Source organism: Seriola aureovittata, chromosome 8 (genome assembly GCF_021018895.1).
Source record: "Seriola aureovittata isolate HTS-2021-v1 ecotype China chromosome 8, ASM2101889v1, whole genome shotgun sequence".
Lineage (NCBI taxonomy): Eukaryota > Metazoa > Chordata > Actinopteri > Carangiformes > Carangidae > Seriola > Seriola aureovittata.
The window spans coordinates 11,196,718-11,216,276 of NC_079371.1; the positions used below are offsets into that span (position 1 = coordinate 11,196,718).

At 38.3% G+C, this 19,559-nt stretch overlaps 2 protein-coding genes across 2 annotated transcripts; one reads left to right on the forward strand and one right to left on the reverse strand.

The window, feature by feature from the left end:
* Window positions 1-314: 314 nt before the first annotated feature.
* On the reverse strand, window positions 315-9,834 carry srpx2 (sushi-repeat containing protein X-linked 2). Its single transcript, XM_056383724.1, has 10 exons — window positions 9,525-9,834; window positions 6,501-6,578; window positions 5,883-6,074; window positions 5,100-5,276; window positions 4,576-4,699; window positions 4,362-4,483; window positions 4,052-4,231; window positions 3,052-3,185; window positions 2,821-2,942; window positions 315-1,374 (listed from the first exon to the last, which is right to left on the reverse strand). The coding sequence occupies exons 1-10, from the start codon at window positions 9,568-9,570 to the stop codon at window positions 1,194-1,196; spliced, it is 1,356 nt and encodes a 451-aa protein (XP_056239699.1). The 5' UTR covers window positions 9,571-9,834; the 3' UTR covers window positions 315-1,193.
* Window positions 9,835-11,233: 1,399 nt separating this feature from the next.
* tspan7 (tetraspanin 7) lies at window positions 11,234-18,972 on the forward strand. Its single transcript, XM_056383623.1, has 8 exons — window positions 11,234-11,471; window positions 14,446-14,634; window positions 14,715-14,789; window positions 14,881-14,976; window positions 15,342-15,497; window positions 15,651-15,734; window positions 17,946-18,030; window positions 18,248-18,972. Exons 1-7 carry the CDS (start codon window positions 11,385-11,387, stop codon window positions 18,012-18,014), a joined length of 756 nt encoding a protein of 251 aa, XP_056239598.1. The 5' UTR covers window positions 11,234-11,384; the 3' UTR covers window positions 18,015-18,030; window positions 18,248-18,972.
* Window positions 18,973-19,559: the final 587 nt, after the last annotated feature.

A 19,559-nucleotide genomic window follows, 5' to 3' on the forward strand; every position in this document is an offset into this window, starting at 1 on the left:
AGCTTGTGTACTGAGATGAGCAGGCTCACAGCTGATCAGCTGTAAGCAGCCTCACAGTCTCCTGGCCTGCTGGCTTGTTTCGTTTTTTCCAACCCAGTCTAGCTGAAACACCGCCCACTGCTGTATGGGCTAGGGTCGAGACTTTTTTCATACAGAAATGGGCATTGTTTCATCTAAACTGGGTTGGAAAAATTATGGATGTGGCCTGCTGAATGCTAAACATCTGCTCACACCTGCCTCCCTCCCTCCCTCCCTCCCTCCCTCCTTCCCTCCCTCCCTCCAACCCCCCAGACTGGAGACCATGTGCCAAAGCATACAACACTAAAGTCTTTATTTTAAAAGCACTGACACAGTCATTTTATCTTTTTAAAATTCAGACTGTATATATTATTGCGATTAAAAATCATGCACAGAAACTGTGTCACAAATATGTCGCCCTTTTTCTTACGGTTGTGTACAGAATTACACTGATACAAGAGGATGCAATTCATTATAAACTGGTATTATACACAATTTCTCCAATGTTGCATCCAAAAAAATTGTGCTTAGTTTAATCTACACCATTGTATTTTAAAATAATGCTATCATGTAAAGTTATACTTATATAAGTTGAATAAGAATCTCTATTTGAAATTTATAAATTTGTCTATTCTAGGACATAAATGTAGATTTGTAACTTTTAACTCTTCATTTGAGTGTGATCAGAATCAGGATTATTTCAGAGTTCTGTTCACCCTATACAAACAGACTAAACCTAACCCATGCATGATTGCCTCAGATCTATATTACACTTAAATACCATCTGGATTCTTAAATGATCTGTCCGCTCAAGTGCTTGTCAGGTGGTTGTTCGTTATAATTTTAGGTCTTTTAGTTCTCATTAGACCACAGGTTACTAACAGACTTTCTTTGGATAATCTATTTATTTACTGATAGTTTCTCCCTAAACCTTGTCTGCTATGTTTTCTGAATCTGGCCTCCATGCCCCTCAGCTGATGATTTGATTAAGAGAAAACAGTGCTATCACTTCAGTGTTGTATAATGATCACATTTGAACATGTGGAACTGCCTTCTTGTCCTCGTTTCCCTCTTCATGTTCCTCTGGACCTGGCTTCTGGTTGTTTGTCCTTCCCCATCTTGTGATAGTAATACTGATGAGTTTATCACTGTGGCAACCAGAGGGGTTTATTAAATTAGTCACAGAAGTCTCTGTGGAGCTCGAGCCTCTCTCGTTCCTCTTCATCCAGCAGGAAGCTGTCGATGTAGGAGAACAGCTCATCCGACGCCATTGGGGTAATGAAACGCTCGCGGTCCAGTCCGAGCTTGTCCAGCAGCACCATGCTGAAGTAGGATCTGGAAATTCTGAATACTTGTCTGCAGAGAAACATGATGCAGCACTTAAAGGGAGATCTCATACAATATACATTCAATATTAAAGTGACTACAACTAGTATTTGTATAATAAGTGTTCAGCTCTACACTTTATAGTCTTTCAGCTAATTGTTTAAGTTTTCCAGTCCACGTCTTAACTGTTTTGATTCACTCTCACAGTATAATTTTTATTTATTTAAATTTTGACCACTAGATGCCAGCGGAGCAAGCTGTAAACACAACACTGACATATCATCTCCCTACGAAGTTGAGATGACAACATATTACCAAACATTAGGAGTTATGTAGGTTTCACTGTTTCACTGTAGTGTGGTGCAGGTCCTGGAAGTCGCTCAGCGTTTTCACAGATCCATATTCTTCTTATACGTTGAATATTTGACAATCTATCTATAATTTTACTATCTATTGCATGTCTGTCCTAGAAGAGGGATCGATAGGGACCCAATAAAGAAGTTTTTTGGGGGAGTTCATGTCTGATTTGATAGAGGGTGTCGTATGTTGTACAAATCGTAAAGCCCCAATTGTTCCAATTGCGATATATGGGTTATATAAATAAAACTTACTTGACTGTTTTTTAGCTCTTTGGTCTCCACCAACTATCCAGCTGCTAAATGCTCCACTGTGTTCACCAGCTTGTCATTTGATCCATTGTTAATGTAAAAGTATTGATTAGCACAGCTTTAATCTGACAGCTGCTGGCTTCCAGGACTTTCTTTGTCATGCTCTCTTGCTTTTATTTTTTGGGAATACCCTTTTGACAATAAGCCCCAAAGAATGTTACTGTTGCACATGCACACACACACACACACACACGTCTCTCATCTACTTCTACTTTAATGATTTCTGCCTACTTTTCCTAGAGTGCTTTGTACCACAGTCAAAGAATGTGCCTCACTCAGCTGTGGGATTTGTGTCTCGGTGTAGAGACTGAAAGTTAGGAAGAGATTTTCCAGGCTGGAAAAAGTGAGCAATGCCCCCTTACCCAAACTGCACAGTTAGTGGAAAAAAATCTATATCTTTGCCTCTTCTAAGATAATTTAGCACCTACATGATCGTGTTTGCGTCTGGTGCAGAAGGGTGAAATCTTAGTCGTTGATTCTCATGGGAATTCAAACCAGATGTTTACTATTGATGTTGTTCTGTCAAAATCCCATTACTTCAATCCTGGAATAATTATGCTGCTATTTTTAACACTGATAATCTTTTGAGTGGATTTTTTTCCTTTTACCATCAAACCAATTCCCTTTTTATTAGGAAGCTCCTGACATTTAAATAGGGTGAGGATGAACAACCCCTTACTGTTAATGTGAATGGGAGTTATACACAGCTATTTGAGGATGGAATTTTTCAACTACATTAACTTCTTTTTCCCCCAGAAAGACCCATAAAACTGCTGAATAACTAAGTGATGAAGTACCTCACTATTACCTCAAACCCTCGATGACTTCAGAGCCAAGCAGACTCTCTTTAATGCGGCCCGTCTCGCGTGGCGGGGAGCCCAGGAGCTCGATCAGGGTTACATGACGCAGGTCTAATCCACAGTCTGATTTCTGGTGAAAACAAGACAAAGCACATTTTGAGGTTGTTGTTGCTGTTGTTTGTTAAACTTCCTTAGAAACTGCCATTCATGTGGTCAACAGCAGCAAAAGATTTCCCCACTTGTATCATGATGTTCTGCAGTTGGTAGTCTGGGTCAGAGATGTTGGGGGCAGACATGATCAGCAGCCTCCTCTTTTCATAGAACTGATCCAGGAGGGCAGAGGCTGTCTTTACATCTGATTTAATCTCCATTGCTACAAACACACAAAGTCACAATTAACTCCTGCACATACACCCTCTTAAATACAGTATGCGTACTGTTATGTATTGTATATGTTAGTGGTGGAAAGTACATTTATTTAAGTGCTGCATTAAGTAAAATTTTGTGGCTTTATACTTGTACTCCACAACAACTCAGAGGCAAATACTGAACTCATCACAACATTTGTCTCACAGCTTCTTCAAATTCTTCAAATGTTTTATTTCATTAACTACTAAGTCAGTTTTTTTTTCCAAAAAACTGTATTATTTACTACACAAGTTTAAAAAATACAATGTATTGTCAAAGATTAAATCAACAACCTTTTTGGGGGCTCCCTGTCACAGGGGTTAGACGTCAGAGCTCTTAACAGTTCCACCAAATAGACATTCCCAATCTGAACTTTTATGATGGTTTCATTTCAATAACTGTTTTGAATAAGGCACAAAGAGGTCAAACTTTTGAAAATGTTTTAATTTATGGAGCAAAACTTTGTTTGTTTGTTGTTCTTTCCTGCCCCACTGAGTGTTTCCCAATCCCCATATTTATTTATTTGTGACCCTCTCGGTTCCTCTTGTGTTTGTGTTCCTCTTGAGAACCACTGAACTACCTAACTGTATTTTAAGTACTTAAAAGTGGCTGCACCTGGACCAGCTACAACAGTAAACAGTAACATACCCTATAATCATTTATCAGTCACATGGGCCAACTATGCCTGAAAGGTAATTGTAAATGGTGCAATGTATCTTTATTGTACTGTATTGGTACTTTGACTTAAGAAAAAGGATCTGAGTACTTCTTCCAATGGATGCTACGTACGGTATATGCAGCAAAGCATGTTAATGCAGACTCAGTACTCACAAACACACTCAGCAGCCCGTCCGCCCCAGCTGCGGTTGAACTGGCAGACACGACTAGCTACCCCCCTCCGCTCATATCCTCCATCACAATAGTATTCACACGTTGCACCGTAGTTATTCCCATCAGAGGAGCAGGTGAGATATCCATGCAGAGGTGGAGGTAGTACTGGACATCTTCTCACTGCATAGAGAACACCATAGAAATAAAAAAGTCCAGTATGACAAGCTGTAAGTTATAATGATGTCTTCAAGTTTATGTGTAGTATTTTAACTCATTTCATGAATCAAAAAATTAAAATTTGTCAGCTCACCCTCAACACGGACAATAAACTTGCAGGCAGCTCTGTTCCTGGCTTGATCATACACTTTGTATCGGATAATATTTGCTCCTTCATTAAAGTCGGTGCCTGGCTGCTGGCCCACTAATATTACACTGCAGACACAAGTGGAGATCAAATGTTTAATTCATGTTTTATCCATTTTAAAGTAAACAGGAAAAGGAGGCAATGGAAGGGAGTGACATACTCAAGTGTTTTATCAGCGGTATCTGTGGCAGCGGGGCGGTCCCAGGTTACCCTGGCAGTGAGTTTTCCTGGCTCGGCGACCTTGAGTCTGGATGGGGGACACTTGATCTTTGGAGGATCAGTATCTGAAATAAACAGCCTCAAATTTAAAAAACAATGCTGGAGATATTAGAGGAAATTGGTTTGAATGGCAATATTGTTTTTGGGTAGTGTAACAGCAGTTACACAGAGCAGAATATGAATATGAAACTGATTCTTAAACTGATAACAGTGCCTGGTTTGGATTCAGTCCAAAGGATAGAGGAGCAGGAAATCTGCTTGTTTTTGTGAGTGGACACAGGGAAGTGTGCTTGTGAAAGAATGATGGAAAACTGGACAGTAACACAGATGGACTGGATTTAGGCTCATGCTCTGGCAATAAGTTAAACCTCTCGTCGACAGTTCAACAAATAATGCACAAGACTTTTGAGTTTGAACATCTGGTTAGCTTTATAAGTATCTGCAAAATAAGAAACCTTGAGGTACCTGAACAAACTGGCTGGACTCCACTCCATGAGGCGCCGTGCTGACAGGTGCGCGAGTGTTCTCCCTCAATGCGATAGCCGGGGTCACAGGTGAACTCACACCTGGAATCCACCATGAAGTCATGAGTACAGGTGTATCTGCCGTGTGGGATGAGAGCCAGCACATGGCAACGCATCACTGAAGAAGTGTGAGGGTGGAAACAATCAGAGAATCAGTAAAAATCTTAAAGTCTAAGGCTGGGGATGTTGTATATTTTTGTTCTTGTCAACAAATCCCACGATAGACCAAACCAACAATGTGTTCCCCAGTCTCAACCCCAGGCCCATTCATTGCTATTGAAAAACTGGTCAAGAATTTATAAATTAATACTTTCATATTTTTTAAAAAGGCTAAATAATTTTCTAATTTCCTAGGTACTGTAGGCTTTAGCAAATGATACTCAAACACATCTAAAAAGTGCATTTGTTGGGGACTATTTTCAGAAGCAGATTAATACACTTTTTCTACCATCAGTGGTATCACTCAAAAGAAACTACAGTGCCTGTGTTTACGGTAATGAAGGAGCATGTAATCCAGCACAACAGTGTGGCTCATTGATGTGTTCATAATAGATTGTAAACAACAATGGAGCTCTATAGGAATAAACTATAATAGGCTGGATACACGGACAATATTTGTTAGTAGGCTTGGTTCACTGTATGGTCTTTACATGGGATTTGTTGGAAATAAATAAAGCCAGAATAAAAATGTGTCCTCATATGGTAACTTAAATTCTCCACATACTGCGGCAGTAAGCAGTCCCAGACCAGCGGCGGCTGGCGAGGCACTGAATAGAGCTTCTCCCCAGCAGTCTGTATCCTCGGTCGCAGCTCATCTCACAGCGGGTGCCCAGTGTGCTCCTGTAGGCCCCTCCTCGAGGAGAGTGGCAGCTCACCTCCCCATTGGTCAGACTCGGAGAGTGACACCAGTGAGGGTCTGTTTTTTGAAGAGTAACCAAACCCAGCAATGTGTGAAGCATTGACGGTGGAAATTTGGGTACTATACCGCTCAGTGTATATGTGGGTGTTTGGGGTGGACAACATTGATAAAATCCTCTATCATGGTGTAATTCTATATCTAAATATATCACTACATATCATGTTATAATAAATGTGTCTAAGTTAATAAAGTGCAAAACAGGTCAAAGTTTATGCAATCATAACAAAAACTTCCAAACTGAAGACCATAAAAAATGGGCAGATCAAGATCAATGGTTAACAAGGTGTCGCACATACAAAACACTGTTTGATTTTTTTTTCAACCACAGAATGGCAGCAGATTTATGTCTATATCATAATGGGTCATCTGTGTTATATCACCACATTGCCCACCCTTAGTGAGTGTGTTTTTTTCAATACGCACCTTTGTAGTCTAGTTGAGGAGTGTTGTCTTCCTCGGTAAAGTCACTGTAAGTGTCATATACTGTGGTGCCAGAGCCAGCTGAAACAACAAAGAAAAGTCAGACATGTGGGAACAGACAATCATCAAACCAAAATGTCAGATGCCAAACACAGTTCTCTGGTCAGTCAAACATTAAGCTTTGTTGAGCTTCTGTATCTGGAGTGTTATATACTGTATATGTACAGCAAATATCTATATATATATATATATATATATATATAGGTCATACAGAGGGAGACGGACATGCAAATCATTCTCCCTACACAATCTCATTTCCATAACTTCCCTCCCAGGTTTCCTTTCACACAGGCTCAACAACATTCCAGTCCATAGACAACTGTTTTTGCAATCAGTGACTAACTGAAACTCCTCAGGGCTTTTAACCTGAGAGCAGGGAGAGAAAATATGGAAACCTTGCAAATGGTCTATAGATTGTGTTGTTTTCTTGAAGGGACAGAAAATAACGTAGATGTGGGAGCAGAGATGACATGTTGGACTTCATATTGCACTGTTTTTCTGGCCTTTGTTGTATTATGAAACTTCTAACTCAACAATAAACTTCACCACAAATTAGGCCAAACTGCATGTTTTCATTACTTGCTTGGGGATGGTCCCTCTTACTCATCTCTTTCCATGTAAAAAAGCAGCATGGCTCGTTTACTGTACTTCGGCCTTGAATCTGAATTTTGTCTTTGAATGAGTCTTTCTGCACAATACATCCTTTTCACTGTCATCCTCCGCTCTCAGCAGTTGTGGTTCAGGCACATTATCCCTTTTGAAATCCCGCAAATGATTCCATGTTTAGAACGGAGTGCCAGACTTTCCAGTTTGTCAACCTCCGCCCCCGTCTCAAGTCAGTTCCTGTGCTGCTTCCTTTGGCTCGGCTCGGTTTTGTACGTTGCTGCTGGCACAGTTTCTCTAAACCAAATTAAATTCACTTTAACATACTTTCTATTAATAACAGGGCTTCACATTCGGCCTCTCTATTGTGGAGGTTGCTCCAGATTGTTCCACCGATGTGTGGGTTAAAACTATCATCAGCGATTTTCTCATAATGAGCACAATGTTCCACTCAGTAACACTTCCCCAGTACCCCTTACATAGAATTAGTCACAGAGGAAATAAACAAGCTCATCAGCAGAGACAGGCCGCAGACATTACTTCAGGTGCTTTGTAGACGACATGCTCCATAATGTATATGGCAATTAGGAATCTTTTTTTATTACATGCAGGTAAATTGACCGCAGTGGTGAAATTAAGTAGATTTATTCACTTTTTTGAGATACTTGTACTTTACTTGACCATTTTATATGACTTCTGCCCCACCACATTTCTGAGGGAAATATTGTACTTTTTAATGTACTACATTTAACTTACAGCTCTAGTTACAAGTTTCTTTTCAGATTAAGATGTCACTTAAAGTATGATAATTATATAACTCAACACACAGTCAAAGATTAAACCAGCGGTTTCATAAGGAAGATTTACAGCAGGCACCAACCAGGCAAAGGCCTGAGGCAAGTATGAAGTGACTGTCCATACTTCTTGTTTAAAAGTCATACACTTGGGTGCAGATACCAAGACACTGACATACACTGTGCATCAGGCACCAGTCAGAGTGCTGACTTTACCACAGAGACATTCACACTGCTGGCAGAGTGAGTCCATGCAGCAGGAGTGACTCACACAAGAGGAAGGTGTGTAGTTTGACAAATGATGCCTGTTTGAGGTTTCATCTATCTCTAATGACAAAGCTAAGATAATGACCAGCATCGTTTCAATCACTCTACATTATCGTCTGAGCCTGTGTGCCTCTGAAAGGATCTCAGGTCACGTCATTATCTTGCAGGATTAAATGAAGGCTTGAGCACACTCGGCCCAGAGGGGGACTCCTCAGTAATTAACTGCCAGTGATTGGAGCCGAGCTGTAATTAAACTGCCTGGTCAGCAAAGCAGAGAGAAGCACACGAAGAGGAAGTTCAGCTCAACTACAGCATATTTGTTGTGAATGCATCCTGGCTCTTCATTCCTGAAGGGGGGAGCAGGCTTCATTTGCATTCATTCAGTCACCTACAAAATTCTGCACATCTGCATCTAATACAGTTGTTATTACTGCCGAGATGAAGCTATTTCCCAACTACATGGAAGGAAGGTGGATGTTTGAGTGTCTTCATCTGTCTCTATCAATCCATTATATATAGTATTATTTATTTATTACTATTAATATTTCTATTTCTAATTTACACTTTTAAGTAGTGTACTGCACTACATCTATCTGAGTGCTGTAGTTACTAGTTACAAATTCAGATTTTACATGTGAAGAGCATATAGAATATCCTTACAGATTAAATGTATTTATGTTGATTGACAGAAAATTAACCTGCAACTGTTTTGATATAAGTTTTTTTTTTTTTTTATGGGGAAATGCCACAGATTTCATGGTTCCACCTTCTTAAATATGAGAATTAGCTGCTTTTCATTGTCTTAAATTACAGTAAACTTAATAATTTGTGGGTTTGATGATGCAACTTTGGGCTCTTTGGGTAATTTCTCACTATGTTTTGACTTTCTACAGGCCAAGCCAAATCAGGAAAATTATCAATAATGAAAATAGTCATTAGCTACAGCCTTATATGAAATAGTTATTATAATAGTTAAATTTTATTGTACAGCACAAGTTTGCCTACACATTACTACACCATGAGAATATACTGTTAGCCTATATACTGGTATTACAATAAGAGGGGGCCATTTTGCCAACAATACTTAGGCTACATACTTTTACTTAAGTCACATTTTCAGTGAAGGACTGTGACTTGTAATGGAGTTCAAGTAGAAGTAGCTACTTCTTGCACAACAGGAATCCAATGACATGACTGCCTGAATGAAATTACATAATATTCAAAATTCACGAACTTCGATACGTAACTACAGAAATGCTTTGAATGATTTTTCTTCCTTCAATTGTTTAGACCACTGACTCACCTGTGAAGAATAAAGTGAACACTACAACAATTCTGCTGGGGGGCATGTCAGAAAGTCAAAGATGACCCTCCTGGAAAACCAAGTTTTCTTTCGGTTTTTGGTTCAGATCCCAGAGTCCAACAAAAAAAAGACAAAGTACAAAGTTATAATCCAGGAGAAAGTTAACAAGTAATATGATAAACGACTTTAAAAAACATTTAATTGTCTCTGCTGAGGACGATGAGCGCTCCCGTTAAAACCAGAGTATCCGCAGTTTTTTGGAAAGAAAGGATCTTTCTAGTTCAGCATCAAAGACAAAAACCACTTGGTGGCACTACCGGACTTCTCATGTCTGTGTTTCCTCCCACCGCTGCTGAGCCATTTTCTATAAACCCACCCCTTCAAATGATTCACAAGCCTAGAAAGTGAAGGTTTATATGGACCATAAATCATAATATAGATTAAAGTTGACACTCATTCAGAAGAATCATTCCCTGTAATATCCCTTCTGAACTGATCGTGTGACTAATGGCATCTGTGCTGACTTGTACAGATTACACATTTATTACCCTATAGCTACTAAGTTATTCCTGTAGTGAATTCATTATGGGAAATGTATTGTGTTTTGATTTTAACTTCATGATGTTAGCAATATGTTATATAATTTATTCCCGAACAACTTTACAAAGTGCTTCACAAACAAAACAGATAATACGCTGTACAATTATAAAACAGATCTCACCGGTTTGTTGTAATGTTTCTAGTGTCCACTTACACGATTTAACACAACAAGTTGTTTAGAAATTAAGTGTCATCAAATAATTTCGTTAGACAATGGTTGTGCATAATTTGAGTACTTTTCTTTATCTTTAACTGCCATTGTGCCATGCTGTGATAACTGTATTTACCCAGTTGATGTAATTCTGTCCAAATGACCGTGTCACCTCACCAGAGGCAAACCGTATCTGAGTATAAAGTCTGACAGCATGAGGCAGGAAGTAACGCTGCTGCCTTCAACATAAAAGCATATGTGACATATAAAAGAGTTGTGTCTGAATGATTTTTTTTTTTTTTAAGTTATACTGGGTTTAAATGATGACATAAAAAGCCTGACTTTTCATTTTAATACTAGAAGACAGTAAAGCAAAATTCTGAGGTATAAGTCAAACTTTTAACTTAATATTTCATCATTTTCATTTTGTAAAACGATCTGATTTATAAGTCAAAATTATAAGAAGGAACTCAAAGTTTATATTGTCTTAATTCAGCATTATTATAGACATTTAAAATCTATTGAAGTGCATTACATTATACATGGAGGTGTTATAAAATCTTCCTTCACTGATCTAAATGGGGTGGATAAAATAAAATAAAAGAAACCCAATTCAGCACCACCACAAACTGCAGCCTCACAAATGAGCATAATGTTGAATGAACGGCTCTCAACACCAACTGAACATTGTAGCCTTCATGAAGGAAGATTTATTGCATTGTATTATATTTATTGAATTGTTGTATTAGCCTACTCTTACCGAAGTAGGATTTATAAACTTCTGTAAAGAAAATCTTACTAAACACCTTTCTTTAATTTGCCCATTTTGTCTGTTTGCGTTAATGTAGGCTACATTGTTTTCGCTGTGTGTTTTATTTTGAAACTTGTGCCTGAGGGTGATTTGATTTAAAAGTTGCTGCAGACCAGACGCTGATCTGCACTGAGGAAATCTGTTCATCCCTTCAGGAAAGTGAATCTGGGTTAGTGACGACACTTCCCCCTCTCTTCTTGGATTTATCCCCGAAGTTTTTTTTTTCTCCTTTCCCCTTAGAGGCGCAGTGAAGTGAACTTTTTCTCTTCTTTTCTCAGCCCAAAGTAAAAACACCACTATGTCGCCGCCGTCTCGACGGCTTCAGACGAAGCCGGTGATTACCTGCCTGAAGACTTTCCTTATCTCCTACAGCCTCATATTCTGGGTGAGTAGCATGACATGTAACTGGAGGGGGAGAGAGACAACAAGCTAAAGGAGCAACAATGGGCTAAAAGCGGCGTCGATGCCAACGAGGCTCTGGCTAACCACAACATTTTCCTCAAATCATGCCAAGGACACGCAAGGAGTTAAAATAGGTTGAATAAATGTCCACACGTTAAAGTGGAGCTCGTTTTGTGTGACTTTAAAGAACCACTTGTTGAAAATGTACCGACCGTTGGAAACGTTGAAGCAGATGTTTGTGTTGTTCAGCCACTCGGAAAGAAAATGTATCAACGCTTCCTACGTGTCCTTAAAAACCTGCTTTTGTGTCCCCGATTGACCATAGTAACTTACAGTGTAACTAAGTTATTAGAAGTGATACATTATCCATCGAAGGTTAGTTTGTTGTTTTACAGTCCACATCAATTATGAGTAAGGTGAAACTGCAGTGAGTAGTCGATTAATCAACGGGCATCGATTGATTTTACACTAATCTGCAGCTAGCTTGTTTTTGTTGTTGAGTATGAATCCACAGTAAATTAATCTGCGACTATTTTTAAGCAAAAATGCCAAACAGTTGCTGCTTCTAGTCTCTTAAATTTGAAGATTTTACGCTTTTCTTTGTCATACATGATAGAAAACATAATATTTTAGGCCTTTTGGACTGTGGTGGAATAAAATGATAAGAAGACATTCCCTGTGTTAAATAATTTTTTGACATTTTATTTACAAACCATAGCCCTATTTCAGTTTACTGTAAAAGGCTAAGGAAACCATATCACATGCATTTGATAGGCTGGTTAATTCTTATGCTTTAAAACTATGCTATTAGGTACTAATCATTTTATATGCATTCATTAATAAGCTTTTATTGGCAACGTTATTTTCCATATATATATTGTATGCTTGCCTGAAGGCACATCCCACAAATTTCAATGTACTGCTGTGAAAAAAAGATCGGAATTATGAGGAAATCCTTGACCTCTAAAATGAAGTGTTACCAAAAAGCCAAACATTTGCTTGTTTCAAATTCTCAGATGTGAGGATTTGATGTGAGGCTTAAATTAATGATTTCATTATTGCTAAAGATGTATTGCTTGTCAAAATAGTTGTTAATTAGATTTCTGTCAGTCCACATTGGTTAATTGACAAACTGTTACAGCTATATTACAGCTATATATGTTTGATGCTTTTCTTTGTGATGTTTAATAGTTAACTGAACATCTGGACCGTTGGTCAAATGAAACAAGCAATATGAATGCATGACCTCGGGCTGCCAGAATTTCTAATACTTATTAACAAAACAATTAACCGAGACAATAATCATCAGAATAACTGATAATTAAAGTTACAAGTAAGGAAAATAAACATAAGCTTGTATTCAGATGAAAATAAGCACTTGTCGTTGCTCCACCTATTAATCTTTGCACCAAGCAAACAGCCATCTCAGGCTGCTGCTGCTGACACAAAGGTCAAGTCGGTGCTTTTATCTGACAATACATTGCTCTTTGCTGATTGAGCTGATGACTCCCCTCAGGTTAATAACTTGTGTGGGCAGTTTTAAAGGAAAAAATGCTGTGATGATTGAACCACAGGCTGAAGCTAGTGGGGTATCCCAGATGTGTTTTTACTATGATGTTGACAGGTCAATAAACAACCTGCAGCACATGAATCATGTACATTACGATTGGCACAAGTGGAAGAAGAGTTTAGCAAACATATGGTGACAGTGAACAATATTATAGACTGTAAATGTAGTCTCAGAGCTTAAATATCCTCCTCTAACTCATCTGTTTATCTTCATCTGCATGTCCTTCCCCGAGGAGCAGTGTAGATTTAATGAAGGAAATCAATAATGGAAATTGTGTTTTTCCTGGATTCAGTCCATCGTGGTTCTTAATTAAACCTATCCTTGATATTTGCCAGATTTAGTGCAAATCACTGATCTGTCTCAGGAGCTGTGTATGCACGATAAGATTTAGAGCTGTGTTAGGAGGCCTGACACAGAGTATTTCCACTAAACATAATGGAAGAAGTTAGCTGGTGTAAAAGGTTGGATTTAAATTAGGATTACAGCTAATGGTTATTTTCAACATCAAATAAGATGACAGATATTCTTCTTGATTTATTTATTTGATTGTTTGATTGTCAATAAAATCTGAGAAAATGGCCATCACAATACATCTTCAAATTACTTGTTTTGTCCAGACAGTCCAAAGCCAAAGATATTAAATTAATCATCATTTATGACAAAGAAAAGGCACCAATTTTGTACATTTTTTGCACACAAGTTTCCAGAGCTCAAGATTCAGATTGTTTGTGTCTTTGAACAGCAGTCCAAAACCTTAGAAAATTCACTGTTAATATGACAAGACAAACAATGACAAAGAAAAGCAGAAAGTTTTCACAATAAAGAAGCTGGAACCAGCAAATGTTTACTACTTTTGCTTTAGAATGGATTTAAATGATTATTATATTTATATATTATATTTATATTTATATTATTTGATTATTAGAATTGTTGCATACTAATTTCCTGCCACTCCTTTTGGGTTTAGTTTCAATAATTTGTTCCACTTTGGTAATCCAGTACCTGGATTTATTAAGATGAAAACAAATCTGCTCAAATCTTGTATCCTTGGTTTTCATTAGCACCTTTGGGATGTACTTCAGATAAATAGCACATTTATCTGAGTTTACCTGTCTGAATGTCAGTCTTATCATTTTGGCTTATAAACATGAAATGACTCCTCATTTTTGTTACTTAAAATCATTGAAAGTAAAACCTTAAGACTGTAGATTTGATAATTGAAAATGAGTCAGGTTTGATAAAGTCCTGCTGAAGCAGTGGGTCATTAGGTAAGTGGGTTTGAGCCTTTAATCTTAGGTTTTGTGTCAGACACAGCCCTAAAAACCCTCCTCATCTTTCTCTGTGTCTCTTTGATGTTGGAACTGACTCGCCCTGCTGTCTCCTTCAGTTCACAGGCGTGATCCTGCTGGCAGTCGGGGTGTGGGGGAAGGTGAGCCTGGAGGCCTATTTCGCCCTGGCTTCTGATGAGAGTACCAATGCACCATATGTCCTCATTGGGACTGGAGCCACCATCATTATTTTTGGACTGTTCGGTTGCTTTGCTACATGTCGCGGCAGCCCATGGATGCTCAAACTGGTCAGTGAAGGATCAGTAACCCCTGAAATATTTCCTTCAGACCTGTGACCTTGTGTAACTCCCTTGTTCTGTTTCTTCAGTATGCCATGTTTTTGACCTTGGTGTTCCTGGCTGAGCTTGTGGCAGGCATCTCAGGCTTTATCTTCAGACATGAGGTGAGTTACTGGTGCAAAAACTGTCAAATATTTCACAAATGGATCACACCAGCTCACTAAAATATCTTCTTTGTTGTTTTGACTTCTTTAGATCAAAGCCAAATTGGGCAGTGCCTATGACAATGCTGTGAAGTACTACAATACCACTGACAGCAGCAGCGCTGCAGTTGACGCCATACAGAGGACTGTAAGTAGTTAGTTTTCCACTACACTAATGGTGTCGTTTTTATCAGACTTTGTTTGTTTGAGTCTCGCTGCACAAACCAAAGAACTTGTGTTTATATAAGAATATTCTAAAGGGTAACTAAACATTGAACCACAGAGAGCAGAAAAGTACTGCTGCACTGCTCTCTGTGGATTCAAAATTTCAAGCATTTTATCTCTGCAGGTGTTTTCTCAATAGTTATGCAAAACATCTGCAGTGACATCACTCATCGAGTGTGTCGAGAAAACCAACATCCAGCTGTTTTTAAGGGTTTCTTTTACATTCTTAAAACCTTTTTTTGACCCAGTTTTCTGTTGAGTAAAAACCATAAAATTTGTTCCATGTAGTTGCATTGCTGCGGGGTGAAAAATTACACTGACTGGAGTGAAACGGAGTACTTTAAAGAGAAGGGCATCCCTACCAGCTGCTGTAAAGACAACACCAAGTGCTCAGAGGAGACCCTGAAAGACCTTGACAAGGCTAAAAAAGAGGTGTACACGACGGTGAGTTCACTTCCTACACCAACTGGATATTATATAGCCGCAAATCTGTCAGATTGTAAAAGTATGTATTAGCAACATGCAGGGTCCCTGGTCTGACTGTTTATAGAAAACCTTGAAAGCCACTCTATAAACCTTTATTTTTCTGCTCTCTAGGGCTGCTTCGCATTGGTGACCCATGTGATGGAGGCCAACCTGGGAATCATCGCAGGGATCTCCTTTGGGATTGCATTTTTCCAGGTACATCATATGCTATTCTCTCTATTCTATTTTGTCTCAGAACAAATGGAGCCATTATATATTTCATGTTTTAAGTACAGTTAGCTTTTTCCAACATCAAATCTAGTTTTTGTAGATTTGGCGAGCATTCCTGTCAGTTATTGAAACGTTTTACTCAAGTTTCATCATTGAAATCTGGGGCCAGTTTCACAGAGATATCTCAGACTGGTCTGTAGTGTTAGACCAGTCTTAATTTGAGAGATTAGATCAGTCTAATTCTAGTAAGACTGTTTCACAAAAATAAAGACAGACTAATTCTAAGCCAAAAAATTAGACACCTTACTCCCAGGCTGTCTCAGGTCTGAGACTAATGTTACCATGGTAACAATGAAGGACACCTGTGCTGGCCAGTAGCACCAAACAACAAAAAAAAAAAACATGGCTCATAATTTGTGGTTTGTCAACATTGTTATGGAAAGAGCAATGCAAGGGGAAAGAGTTTTTAGAGACCGCAGTACTACTACTTTATTCTGAAGGCCAAGTTGTAGTGTTTGTTGACATGTAACTTGCCAGTAGCTTGCACATAGGCTGTATCGTTAAATCGTTAGCAGCTAGCTACTGGCTCAACCGTTAGCATACCACAACCACCGTCACAAAGTACAACTTTTTTCTTTTGACTGCTGTCATTCAGACAATCACTAGAGGCATTATTTGCCTAATGTTAGCTGTGCTTTCTTGGTGTGTGTGGAGGAAAGGATTTTTTCTTTTAAATATTTCTTTCTTTGCATCTTGTACGTCTTGATTTATATCTTTTTTGAACATCTTTGATGCTTCTGTCAACGGTGGGATTGAGCCGTTTACCGAATTTTTTTCCAAATCATATTGTTGTTCTTATTGTCACACTGTTCGCTGAATTTCCGAATTAAAACGTACTTTTAACTGTTGAATTCTTCCGGCACACAAACATTTTCTGCTGGGGTAAACGCAGGTCAGGGGTTGGATGGTCTCGGTCGGCCATTTTTTTTATTTTGAAAAAAGTCTTTATTTACCCAAAATTAATTGTACCACAGTCCGATTTAAGATAGTCAAAAAGTGTTTTGTGCAACGGATGAATTTAGACATCTATCTGAAGTCTGACTATCTGTTATATTTCAGCCATAGTCAAAGTGTTATCTTTGTGAAACCAGCCCCTGGGGATGCAGTGACACAGAGAGTAGTGTGGCAACATCTGGACAGATAACCTTGTAACATCTGTCCTAGGCAGTGTTTATTAATGTGCACTGTCCGGCAAATAAACCAATAAGTAATAATAAGGCAGAAACCCAGACATGTTTTGAATAAATCCCTGTTTTAGAGTCCTGATGGCCGAGGTTTGGTGAGGGAGCTTTGTTTCATATCATTCCCGTGTTCTCTCTCAATCTCTGTCTAATATGTACAAATAGAAAAATAAATCCCCAGTTTAAACCAGATAAAGGTGCCCTGCAGTGTTTTCGTGCAAACAAAACTTCTGTTTACATTCAGTGTTAAAGAGGAACTTGACAGTAAATTGTCTTTTTTGTATGTGCTGTGCACATAATAACATAGGCTCTTGTTGACATAGAATGCTAAAGGGGTTTTTTGGGGGGGCTTTTTCAACAAAATCACATCATGCGTAAAAACTTCTTCCTCCCTAACCATGGCGAACCAGGCAAGGCTCTGAGATCTATATTTCACACGTTGACTCCTTCGACTGTGTATGAAGTATAAATAGAAGTGTAAATAGCAGAACACTACCTGTAACTGGTGTTCTGCTATTTACAGTAAACAAGTGCACCATATTTATGCTCTGCCACTGTGAGTGTTTGAATTCTAAGTGTGAAAGTTTTGCACTTCAATTGCCCCAATCTCCTTCAAAATGTTACTGCTCACTGTAAAGTAAATAATGAAGTTTCAATAATATATCAAGCAATGGGTTTCACAGCCTAGATAATATGAATGTACAAACAAACATGGCCACACTAACATAGTGATAATGATCAAGCATCACATTGTAAAAGTTCAACCTTATAGTCAGTGTTTAGAATTAGTTAATTATTTATGTGTACAGTTATTAAAACGTGAGCACTGATGTGGTTAGCTTCATACAATCTTTTCCTTTCATGAAACAAGAACAAACATTAATTTGATGTACTTTGATTGGAACTGTATCTGTGCTTTGACAACTCTGTATTTTTTTTACTTATTTCCCCTCAGCTCATTGGGATATTCCTGGCCTGCTGCTTGTCTCGATACATCACCAACAACCAGTATGAGATGGTCTAACAGTGACCTTCCACAGGTAAAGTTACTAAATATTGAGGAAGAGAATACCACAGTTCCACTTTGGGAGAACAAATCATGTTTTACAAATTAGTACAGATTGCACCAAAGACAGATTGTAAACTTTGTTGCCAAAGAAACTGCAAGAGTGATATAAAGATCCAATGTTCAAATGGAAATACAAATTATCTGTGTTTATAACAACCTGTGTGTTTCCTGTCCTGTGTTTCTTGCAGGTTACTGATGGGCAGCGCCTGATGAAAACTGAGTTAAATGAATCTCCTATGATTTTAACATTTTGTGTGTGTCTTAGTTATTATCATTTTAGAGAGGGAAAAACACTCACGGCTTCTTCTTTTATTCAGTCTGACCAATGACAAACAAGCAGAAGGGAATAATGTGAAAGAAAATTCAAAAAGGGACAATACCTGCAGCATTGTTTTAGTGAAGAGAAAAGGGACCTGGACATTCAGGGATCAGTGTTACTCCTGGGACTTAATTAGTGAATTTCCATCAAATAGAGATGTCATTACATAGATGTTACTTTTTCATCTTGGGTAAATAACTCTTACAGTTTCTTGTCTTTGTATAATGCCTTTGCCTTATTTTGTAATTTTGCTATAATTAGTCTGTAGTCTGTAGCAGATGAAAGCTAGACAATAAGCTGATAAATGTTGGACTTCTCTGCAACACTAAGTGAATTTAGCCTGAGATATGGACAAGAGGTCGCCACCCTGAAATCAAGACCATGTGATTTACAGTAAGGATTTAGGAGTTGTGTGGAAAATGAACCTTACTGATGATTGTGTTGGCCAGTATTGTTGAAAGCCTGCGTTCATGTGTGCCAATTAGAGCAGCCCAGCCACCTTTGTATCACAGTTTTCAGTGTTAAATTGTTATTCTTTTGTGGATGCATGTAAAATACTTGAAAAAATAAAATAAAAAATAAAAATTAAATTCAGTATCTTTACCAAAGAGTTGCATGTAGCTCAGGATGTTTCTGTTCCACAGCTGAAGTAGATATTTTGGCAGACGGACATGACAGTTATTTGGGACCTTGTGAGGGATATATACAAAATACAAGATGTGAAAGGCATTTTGTTTTTCAATATACAGGGCAGCTTTAAATAGTACGAAACAAAACAAACAAAGGTTTTCTTAATAGATGTCGCCCCATCAGTCTTTGATTTCAAGCTTTAGGTTACAATCAGTTACTGCTCAACTTGTATTCTCCTAATATACCACACATATCTCAATACTGTGACGGTGTGTTCAACACTGTCAAGGCTATATTAACTCAAACTACAGTGTGACGTATAATTAAAAAGAAACTGATATGTCAAAAACAGTATTAAAGGATAGCTTCACAATTTTTCAAGCCTGTATTAAAACAATAGTCAGGTGCCCATATGAACACTAAAACAGGTTTCACTTGCTGCAATAATTCCTCTTGTTCATACTGGCCATTAAAAGACATCCTCTTTGTAATGTACTTTCAATGTTGAGAAATGGGGATGAGAGGGGATGACATGCAGCATAGGGCCTGGG